Source organism: Folsomia candida, unplaced genomic scaffold, assembly GCF_002217175.1.
Source record: "Folsomia candida strain VU population unplaced genomic scaffold, ASM221717v1 Fcan01_Sc004, whole genome shotgun sequence".
Taxonomy (NCBI): Eukaryota; Metazoa; Arthropoda; class Collembola; order Entomobryomorpha; family Isotomidae; genus Folsomia; species Folsomia candida.
Window position 1 is genome coordinate 12,499,622 of NW_019091196.1, and position 11,216 is coordinate 12,510,837.

Consider the following 11,216-nt stretch of genomic DNA (forward strand, 5'->3'; position numbering starts at 1 on the left):
TAAAGCATGATAAAATGACTTTCTGCACGAAATGGCGTGTAAACGTTGAGTAAAGTAAATAAGCATACCGTGAATCATGCTGCTATCGGGAATAAACTATTGATTTAGCCCTAATTGCGCATAAAACGACGGTGAAAGTTGGTGAAAGTGACTTAGCAAGCGGAACACCTGTAGACAAATCTGCCTACCTAACATTCCTCCCTCTGAGACACAGGCAATTTAGCATTACAAAATTTGCACGATTAAATAACAGACATTTTTGGCTTATAAATTTCCGAAAATTTTCAGCACATTCCCGAAAGTGAAAGATTTTAGAGGGTGAAAGCAACAAATGATTTGTTGCTCAAGTGATGGGCAACGTGCGACATTCAGCGCCGGCAACTTGCGAAAAGTTGTATTCGCCAAATTAGATTTTGTGAATCATCGAAGGAAAATCATGTCGAGAAAGCTTTAATAATTTTCAAGTCAATCTCAATTAATTTTTTTTATAAAGTGGAGTGATTAAGTAAATAATGTTTTAATTAGTCTACCACAGGAGATAGCTGTATGTCCAATTGCCGATAGTATCATTGTTATTATTAGGTTTTTAAGAAACGACGAGTAGCAAAGTGTAATTTCAAATTTTTTAAAATGTTTGAGTGATGTGGTTTGAAAACGTATATAAAAAGGATTTATTTTATCAGAAATAAGTTAGTTTGAGAAATTAAGTACACTGTGGTGAGTCGAATTTGAATAACGGAACTAAACAAAACTGAATGTTTTGAAGAGCTGAAGTCTGTAAAGTAGAGGATTTAAGGTAATTTGTCTTCTAAGCTAAATGCAATGGAAGTAAATAAATGCATTACAATTTGTAATGCCATAAATTATCATGTAAATTAATAGTGACTATTGGTTAGCATGTAACATTAACATTGTTTTCAATATTTACGTGTTGGGATATCACGTACACATTTATAAATATTGAAAATGAATTATTTTCCCAGCCAGCACACATGTAAAGTAAACCACCGACAGTTGGTATACTTTTATCAGTACAAAGTATAAGCGCATTGAACACAAGCGTAGATAAACCACTTTATTGGGGTGTCATTGTGTTTATGGGGATTAGCGCTGCATCCATCCAATTGCGATAAGAGAATATCCATGTTTGGGCGTGCGCCGGATGTGTCAGCGATATCAATTTCATGTAATTCATTCAGATACGAATACGAATGACATAATACATACGGCAGAATTACTTCCTTTACCATTAATCATATTAACAATATGCAAAATATTATGCAAACAAAAACAATCATTATGTGTGGATTTGCACTAATTTTCATGTTTTTGTTATGTTTATAGTTTGTTGGTCAACTGGTAATACGCCCTGCTTGAATCATCCATCCGTTCTGATGGAAGTTAATTCGATGCCCAATGACTTTACGAGTTGGTAATCTGTCATCTCGTCGGACCATCATTTCATTTTGTCCGTGATAATCTAACCATCGGGTCACAACAATAACACAATGGAGGAACTCGTAGTTGATTATTTCGTCGTGGCTGGACTTCCGGATGAGAATCCAAAATTGGTGGATGAAGACTTGTGCGAAGGGCTAAATCCAAACCAGCAAAATATTGAACCAATTACGGATATCACTGTCATATTTCCATCCCTGGGCGAATATGTTCCGAAAGGATTCGAATGTGTGGAACAAACGCCTTCAGGTAATAACAATTACTCTCTTCCTAGAATTCGAGTCTTCGAATTACAACATAATTTGTTTCTTTCAGGCTATCCTGCAAATTTAAATAGCGGAAGTCTACGAAGTCCAGAGGTTTATTTATGCTATCGAAGGGGTAGAGATAAACCACCACTCGTTGACATTGGGTAATAATAATAATAATTGATTTATTTTATTGTAAGCTAAACTAAAGTACTTAATTTACTAAATTAATGTATTAAAATTGGGTAATTAATTAATCAATTTTAGGGTGATGTACGATGGAAAAGAAAGACTCCTCCATGACGCGGAAGTCGTTTTATCCACTCCGTACGGAAAGAAGGCAAACGTTAATAATACCAGTGCTCAAACTCTCCTCACTTTTCGACGTGCTCCAGAAAACATGCCCTGTAATGAGTTGGTCGTCACTGATATCTGTGTTATTTTTCAAAATAAGGGTGAAAAACCTCCCCATGCGTTTTGTCTAATTCAAAAAAATTTGAATAAGGGAATGGTATGTGAATTCATTAATCGTGTCAAGTAACTATTTTGCCGATTGTTTTTCAATATTCACTGTCATTTCAGATGGGGTGTGATGTATATCTTTGCTACAAAAAATCGATGAATCGACCCCCTCTCTTATCTTTTAAACCCGAGGTGCTCTTGAGATATCCGCCAATAGATCGGAGAACATTTCCGTTTCCCAACTTGACAGCTACGTTTTGTTTACCAATGTGTGCTACGATTGAGTGCTGGCCAAAGCTTTCGCAACAACCTCGTCCCGTCTTTTCTACGTTCGTCTTAACCGTGGCGGATGCGACAGAAAAAATTTATGGAAGGTGAGTACCATGCTAATTTATTCTACTGTATATTATAAATATCAAGTATTATAATATGGTTGTAAATTATTTCAGTGCTATTACGTTTTATGAAGGTGAGTGCTTTCTACTGTTGTGTTTAATCTATAAAAACTTACAGATTGACCATTTTCTATCTCAGAGTATCCGTTTGGAGACGCGTTGACGAATGAGCAGAAAGAAACACTGGGCTTTGTGCATGCTTCAGACAAGCTCGAGAAGGCTCTTCACGTTAACAAATGTATTTGGTATGGCACCATCTATTTATGAATGTCAACCAATTATTAAATATTATGATTAACAACTAATTAATGTTTGGTAATGAATTATTGTTTACAGTTTGTTATCCCACCACCCGTTCTTTGATGCATTTAAAACTTTTTTGTACTACCTCAATTGGATGATGCGAAATGGTGCTCACGATGTACCAATTGAACGGTACGTAAGGAAGAAACTCTAACAATTGTCAAAATAAATGTTGAACACCCATGCAAATTATGTAAATAAGTAATTTATGATTGGTATTATAATTTATTTCAGATACATATCTCATCTTCTACAGGAGGTCCCATTCCCTTCCCCACAACGACCAAATATTCTTATGCAATTGTCCCACACGCAAAATATACTTTTGTCTCATCCTCACGATTCGCCACTCCCCAAAAGGTTTTTAATTCACATAAGACACTCTTTTGGAGGTTGATAATTCATATTTATTAACTGACTATAAATTTGATTGATTTCTCTGTAGTGGAGCGTCGTTTAAATCAATGTTGAACAATTTGGGGACTGAGAATTGTCTGATGGTAATCCTTTTGGTTTTGACGGAACAGAAATTGTTGATTCACTCACTCCGGCCTGATGTATTAACTGCAGTTGCTGAAGCCATATCAGTTGTAAGAAAAATAATAATATAAAAATAATAATGTTTTACATAATAAGAGTATTTTGTGAGTTAGTTAGTTGACAAAATGCTATGATTTGTTGCAGTTAATTTTTCCATTCCGCTGGCAATGTCCTTATATACCACTGTGTCCCTTGGGTCTCTGCGGTATGTAATTTATTCAATATTATTAATACAGAAAAGTAGCGGTTATGTTGTGGATCACAACTTGTGATTGTTTTTATTCTAGGTGTATTGCAAGCCCCAGTTCCATTTCTTATTGGTGTAGATTCTAGATTTTTTGATTTATACGAGCCACCCTCAGATGTTACGTGTATTGATCTGGACACGAATACTATAACTGTGTATGTGCTTCATGCCTAATTTCTACATTTCTGCATAGTGACATGAGTATATTTGATTGGAATTCTACTCTTCTGCTGCATTACAGGAGCGAAGATAAGAGATACTTCCTCAATGTAAAGTTATTTCCTAAAAAGCCGGCCAGAATCCTCAAAACTACTCTCGAGACAATAAAGTCAGTTTTAGATCGTATGATGATGACTAGAGCATCATTAAAAGGACGGAGCGATACAAGCGAAGCTATGGACATTGATTTTCAACAGAAACGCCGTGAAGTAAGTGAATTATACAGACACTCTAAAATGTATTGTTATCTTTATTCAATATTCTGAACATTATTCTTCCCTTTAGCGAGTTCTTGAGATGGAAATCCAAGAATCGTTTCTACGCTTTATGACTACAATATTAAAAGGATATCGACAATATTTACTCCCAATCACAAAAGCACCAAGTATTGGAGCTACTGATGCTACCTCGCTATTTGATTTCCAGGTATTCCATATTAACACATCATCAGTTTCAGGATCAGTTAGGGAATAAGGGAAACTCGTCTGGATATTTAACACTTCTTTGGTATTGTTGCAGGGATTTCTCCGATCACGGGATAAAAATTATCACAAATTTTACCTCAATTTTACCAGAACTCAAATGTTTATTCGCTTTATTGAAGAGAGATCTTTCGTGTCAGGTAATCAAATGATGGTGGCAATCGTGAAAAATAAAGGTTAGCATTTTAAATAGTTTTTGGTACTTTTTTTCAGAAAATGACACCAGCTTGGAATTTTTTGACGAATGTTTAGACAAGGTGAATAAATATTTAATCCAATTTGATGAGTACCAATCTCACGAACAGTTTTAATATTGCAGGTCGAGTCAGATGATTCTGAAACTGTCAAACTGTTAGAAACAAGCGAATCAAATCAAAGCGAAAGGACAGTTTTTGTAATGCCCCCTGAACCTGTCGGCCTACCTGCAAATGCAACCTACGTATACGATGGCAAACTTAAAGAAGGACTTTTTACCGGCCCAAAATTAAAATCGCGCTCTGTGGATCGCGTCTTGCAGTCGAGTGAACTCTCAACGCCTGGGAGTCCGATTGCAAGAAGAACCAAACAAGAAATTAAATCTGCACAAAAAGTAGCAAAAAAATACTCTGAAAAACCTCAACTCTGGGCAAAATATCTTTTATCCACATGTTACACGTTAGTATTCCAGTGTTAATTACTTGAGGAATGGACGCATTACTTAACAAAGCTCTTTTGTGTTTACTTATAAACTTTTCAGTATCTGGTTCATCCATTTGCCAAGTTTTGCTAGCGTCACGGCATCTAAGCACATGGCACTCTGCTTAGCTTATGAAATGCTATCTCGGATGGCAAATTATGGTCTGCAACCCGCAGATGAGATCTGCTACAGAGTAGTAATGCAACTCTGCGGACTGTACAGTCAACCTGTAATTGCTGTGAAGGTATATTGTCCATTAAAAGTCAACCTACTGCTTATTTATCAAAATGATTGCTCATTTGTAACTTGTATTTGAAGGCACTCTTAAAAATGAAACGATGTGGAATGACACCAAACGCTATGACCTATGGATATTACAACAAAGCCGTGTTAGAAGCAGAGTGGCCTTCTAATGGTATTCATTATTTATGTTTTCCGTTAGTTGGAGTACTCATTTCTCTCATATTTAAATCCAACCAATTCTGACAATATTTCAGTTTCAAACTCGAGTCAATTAATGTGGAATAAACTGAGGTATAATGGAATTTATATTTATAACTAAATATAAATAGCTTTCTAGCATTAAGTAGTTTTAATGAAGTTAATCTACATATATGATCTTGCTTAAATTGCAGAAATGTTATTATTGGCGTCGCTCAGTTCCGATCCGCTACTAGACATCGTAATGTGTGTGATACTGTGGACGAAGGTGATCGAACCTCAACTGGAAGTGGGATATCATTAGACTCACAAGTTCAGACTACTCGTTTGGCCTTGAATACCGCTGGTCGGGTACACTCTTCCCCAACAACGTTAAGCCCTCAAGGAGTTTCCCATCCAGACATTTCTGCGAATGTGAATTGTAAAAGTCAGAGTGATTCTGAAGTAGCAAATGTATCATCACCGTCTGCAATTCCCACAAGAATTAGTTCATCTTCTGACATTGGATATGGTTCCATGCAAAAAGTGTCAACCGATGATATCACCAATGCGGAGGGCCCAACTGAAACTCAAGCAAAAGCAGCCAAGTTTTGGGGTAGAATGGGTTCAAGTTTGGATCAGGTAATCATGCAAACTTTATGTGCACTTAATTTAACCTTATTACTAACTTTTTCGTTGTTTGTAGTGGGTTAAATCTGGGGTTTCTAGCCTGGCATCCATTGCTGCAGATACGAGTTATTATTCTCAGTCCCCTGGTTTATTCATGGCCGGGGGCTACGCTGGAGATTACAGTTCTAATTTGAAAAGTGATCCGTATGACGTAGACGATGATGACGAGTTGGAAGATCAGTTACCGAAAAATATTGAAGTTAAAGGGAAGAGCAGGAAAAGACTGGATTTTGGAGATGACCGGGATGAAGAAAGTAGTAAAAGTGAAAGCCAAACAATGAGATTGCTACGATCTGTGAGTTTTGGAAACGACACACAAATCATGTCCAAACTCAAATTACTAAAGGACGATTTTATATCCTCGGAAAAGAAGAACGGCAATAAAAACTCATCTCCCGACAAGACTTCTATTTCAACAAAATCCAGTGACGATGCTGGAAGTCAAAGAAGATCTGCTAGCGTAGAGTCGAGTAATTCTCTTAGTCTGGAATCAAAAATTAACCAATATTATGAACCTTTGGGCGACTCTAGGGACACGTCTGTAGAAAAAAGCGCGTCTAGTTCTAGAGAAGTTACACCTGATGACAGCCATGTGAGTAAACTATTATTATATGAAATCAAATGTAATACATGTATGTTACTTAATATGTATGGCATTTGGGTTATTTTTTTAGGAAACTTACCAAGAAACTATTCGGCCTGCAAATTCATATTTAAATGCTCCAAAATCTCCGTCTATCCAAATTCGTGCAAATGAATTATCCCGAGAAGCGACCCCATCCAGTCCTGCACGAACTCCAGTTGTCCAGAATGACCCGTTGGGAGCGTTAAGTGAACCGGCGTCACCAGAGGGTTTGAAAGACGCAATTTCTGGAAAAAATGTGAATGTAACTCAGCAAAAGAATAGAGATTCTCCAAAACGAACAAGTAGTGAAGGACAATTGGGAGGAATTCGGGAGAAAGTTGTGATGGGTCCCCCTGAAACAACACCAAAAGGGTTTCATCGTTCAAGCACTTTGCCGAGTTATGGAACTGGCATTGGAGAGAGGGTAGGAAGCAATGCTTCCATGAACTCTGCACCAAGTGATGAAAAATTATCTGGATCTGCTGGTGGTGGACCCTCAGGGTTAACTGTGTTCAGTTCAAACTTGAAAAATCCCTTCGGGTAATGAAGATATACACTCACTTTTCCATCAATTCTTGATTATGAGTATTATGACTTGAAAAATTGGCGTCATTTTATGCACTATTTTCAGCCGTTACAGTCCAGGACGACTAAGTCTAAGAAAAGCAGGAACGTCCCTTATTGAATCCACAATAGGTGGGAAGAAGGCTGAAGCATTGATGGAGGGATTTAACCAATTCAAGTCCGCTGCTACGGTCAGTGTGAAAACAAAGCTTGAAGAGTTAAAGGAGGCGGTTGGAAACAATTCAACGCCTGGAAGGAACGGACCTTTTGGACGATATGATGAACCACGTGGAATAGATCAAACGGACAATTTAGAACCGGAAGCTCCAAGCGATCAATGGGCAAGTGTTTCAGAATCTTACCTGGATCAACTTCTAACCACGACAGAGTCGGGGTCAACTAGAGCAAGTTTTGCCAGTATGGATTATGGTAGTGGGATAGGTGTTCATGGTACAATTTGAATTATTTAGTTATTATGCTATTTGTCCTGATACTGACATTATCTTATTTTATGTACAGAATCTCCTTTATCAAGCTCCAGAAACTCACTTTTGTTTGTCGAACATTTCAAAAATACTGGTGGTGCTGGCGGACCCTCATCAGCTGCAGCCGCCAGGAGTAGTTTACCTCGACCAATCTCATTAGAAATTAATATGACAACTTGTTCTCTATGCCACAATTGTTCCTCGTTGCTATTTGATGAAGAAATTATGGCAGGATGGGTGAGTAGTTGTGTTTTCAATTTTTAGTCTTGACTATAAAATAATATGTAATTTTCCGCATTTTCAGACGTCGGAAGACTCCAATCTTAACACTAGGTACGTATATCAAATTATCATGTGGTCCAATTTATGTGTGCCATTGATCACAAATAGTCAATAATTGTGGATGATGACTGATTTTTTTAAATTCAGGTGTCCTCATTGCAAAAAGTGGGAAGTGCCTTTCCTAGAAGTTACTGTAGTCGATTTTAGACACAACCCAATGCCTCAACTAGTGAATCTTACTTCTGCACCTAGTCTGGAAAGTGTGAATATATCGCGACGACCTTCTTTTATCCATCCCAATGCTGCTTATCCACAGCAGAAACCTAATGTTGAAGTAGAAATTATAAAATCAGTCCAAAAATCGGCTGCTGCGGTAGTTGCCAGTAATGACGATGCTAAGAAAATTGGTGAATCAACAAATACAGAGTTGGATGGATCATGTGTTTCAAAACAAACGACTGAACAAACGCCCCCTCCGAGTGAATTGGATCCGTTAGGAGTCTTGGAAGAGTTGCATCGAAGTAGTCGAAGAACTAGTCCTGAATCTGAAAATACTCCTCCTCCAGTCTCGAGTGCTGAAACTGTCGTAAAAAATGTGTCTGACAATAATACGGAATCCAAAAATCCTACAATATCCATTTCAACGACAAGTGGAATTAATAATGGATCCACTTGCCCAGCTAATACGACTGCTGAACCTTCTTCCAATCCCGACTGTACTTTACCATCCTTCGAATTGGAAGGAGTTTCGAGTGACCCGATTGTTGTTCCTTACTTGAGTCCATTAGTGCTTCGAAAAGAACTGGAAAATGTGCTGCATCATGAAGGAGATTCTTGTTTAGTTCAACCCGAGTTTGTTGATGAACATCCAATTATTTTCTGGAATCTCGTATGGTTTTTTAATCGCTCCAAATTACCAAGTCATATTAAGGGATTGTGTCTTCAAGCAAAGTCCATAATGCCAAATGCAATGGTGAAGAAATTAAAGACTGAGGAAACAACTGCAACCGAGGGAATTTCAGACCACAGAGAGAACAGTACAGCGTCTTCGAGGACAGAGGAAGACGAGTTGGAACCTTTCTCTGTACACCCAACTTGGGATGGAGTTGATCATCGAAGCGTTATGGTCAACTGTTTATGGGACAATCCAAAATTTCATGAGAATTTTTCTGTCCCGTTATATTTAGAATGGCAAAAAAACAAGGAACGAGAAAAGAAAGACAAACAGTTGGAAAAGGCTGATGAGGAAAAGAATGAAAGTAGTCCACAACCAGATAATAATCTGAACAAGTAATATTTTATACTCGATTTTATGACTCAAATTTTATATGTACCGTGGCATATAATGAACCAAATACTAATGAACTGTCTTTTATATGCTAGACTCATAAACAACGTACTTCGAGCAGCACAAGGAAACACGTTAGCACAAACTTGTCCCCAGCTTCTCTACCATTACCATAAACAATCTAACCCGCGACATTATCCTACATATCGAGACATATTGTTTCTTTCTCTGATTGCTGGAAAGGATACTATCGAAGCATGTAAGTACATAACTTGTGGGTGACTGTTTTTCCTTATTCCTATTACAAATGTGTGTTCTGATTATGTAATATTTCCTCAAATTTGTGTGTGGGTTGCTTTCAATCCTGGTTGCTACCATCGTTATCATCACCCGTAGCTCACAGAATAGCTCAAAATATGCAAGGTACTGAATCAATTAGTCAGTATGTCGGTATACTATGTGTAGTTTGGCTTCTTGGGCGTGGGCACATTAGTTGATCGATATTTGCTCTATGTAATTTGGATGTGGTGCCTCTGGTTTTTAGTCGCTAAAATCAGATATAAGCATTGTCATGTAAATATGTACTGTGATTAATGTATTTCTCCATTCTCGGCTGTAATAGTTTGCTGTTAGTTTTGTCATTGCTAATCAAAGCGTTTCAATATTTCAGATGGCTACGGAATGGACAAGGAGTACAGAGATGTGTACAGCAAACTCCGAAGCAATGATGACTATGAGTGCATGGACATTGGCGATTTGCCACCATCGGATACCGCCCTTTATTGTCGAAGATATTTTAAAGAGCTGCTATTATCCACCCCGAAATGAAAGAATAACGTATAGGTCTCACTAAACTGTCCCTGATTAATAGTCGTATAACTATCTAGTGCTATAATAAACGCTGGAAAGATTGACAATTTTCTAGATTTTATAAAATTGAAAAAAACTGTCACAAGCTTGGAAGCACCCTAACTCAAAAATGATATTCTTTCTTAGTCATAGATATGCATATACTTCGTAGTTCGTTATCGTAGTTGATGGTTAAAGTATAAAATACTTGTTTGTGATATATTTTGAGTTTGGGACGGAGTACCTTCCTTTTTTAGGACAACCATCGAGCCTAATAAGATAAGGGTACAAAATGTATATGCAAAATACCCAGTGGTTATGTTTTTAGGGACATTTTACTCTTGTATCTTGTCCATGCCCGCGCGATGTTCTTTAGAGTTTTTTTTTCTTACTGCATACATAGAATAATTTTTAGGTGATTGTGTTCTACAACAATTTATCAACGAATATTTTTCTTGTTATATAAGAAATTATACGATTATCATATGACTCTCGACTCTTACAGCGAACTGACAATAGGAAACCGAAAAATTTTATGCCCTTGTTCAATTATATATTAAGATAAGATTCCATTAATTTGGAACAGTTAACTTCGCGTCGTTTTCTACAACAATCACATGCTTTAGATGAGTTATTTTAGAATTATATGAATAAATTGCTGTTTACAATATATAATAAATATGAAACCAAAAAACATACTAATGCCGATGATCATTAGGTCATTAGTATACAGGTAAATTGTTAAATAGTCACAATAAAAGTGTATACAGCTTACAGTGTATTCTCACAATTATGCGTTAACTAACGCACACTAATTTCATTCACGAAATGGGGTTTTTGCTTAATCCATAGAAGTATAAACATGCCAAAATTCGTACATTTCCTCAAATTCTAGAATTATTTTTCTTTCCAAAAGTACCTCAAGCAGGAAATCTCATCTGCTTTTCCTTCCTCGTGAAGGAAGTTTTGTCTGAAATCATGAA

At 37.0% G+C, this 11,216-nt stretch overlaps 1 protein-coding gene across 2 annotated transcripts; it reads left to right on the forward strand.

The window, feature by feature from the left end:
* Nucleotides 1-80: 80 nt before the first annotated feature.
* Nucleotides 81-11,023, forward strand: LOC110848096 (DENN domain-containing protein 4C). 2 transcript variants are annotated; one of them, XM_022095216.2, is made up of 30 exons: nucleotides 81-796; nucleotides 1,345-1,707; nucleotides 1,774-1,870; nucleotides 1,974-2,217; nucleotides 2,289-2,542; nucleotides 2,618-2,637; nucleotides 2,703-2,808; nucleotides 2,900-2,998; nucleotides 3,101-3,226; nucleotides 3,312-3,456; nucleotides 3,551-3,611; nucleotides 3,694-3,808; nucleotides 3,895-4,081; nucleotides 4,158-4,298; nucleotides 4,392-4,494; nucleotides 4,568-4,611; nucleotides 4,674-5,008; nucleotides 5,091-5,274; nucleotides 5,349-5,445; nucleotides 5,528-5,564; nucleotides 5,666-6,092; nucleotides 6,157-6,732; nucleotides 6,815-7,305; nucleotides 7,397-7,779; nucleotides 7,849-8,051; nucleotides 8,119-8,147; nucleotides 8,244-9,386; nucleotides 9,480-9,643; nucleotides 9,781-9,807; nucleotides 10,055-11,023. In XM_022095216.2, the coding sequence occupies exons 2-30, from the start codon at nucleotides 1,509-1,511 to the stop codon at nucleotides 10,210-10,212; spliced, it is 6,195 nt and encodes a 2,064-aa protein (XP_021950908.1). In that variant the 5' UTR covers nucleotides 81-796; nucleotides 1,345-1,508; the 3' UTR covers nucleotides 10,213-11,023. The 2 variants fall into 2 exon arrangements, with proteins under 2 accessions (XP_021950908.1, XP_021950909.1); XM_022095217.2 differs by lacking the exon at nucleotides 9,781-9,807.
* The last annotated feature ends 193 nt before the right edge of the window (nucleotides 11,024-11,216 follow it).

Excerpts from the sequence above, each read along its gene's own strand:
- LOC110848096 (XM_022095216.2), top strand. The coding sequence starts at position 1,509 with ATGGAGGAACTCGTAGTTGATTATTTCGTCGTGGCTGGACTTCCGGAT. Across the intron at positions 6,093-6,156 it reads TGGGTTCAAGTTTGGATCAG|TGGGTTAAATCTGGGGTTTC; the intron begins GTAATCATGCAA and ends CGTTGTTTGTAG. Across the intron at positions 9,808-10,054 it reads AATAGCTCAAAATATGCAAG|ATGGCTACGGAATGGACAAG; the intron begins GTACTGAATCAA and ends TCAATATTTCAG.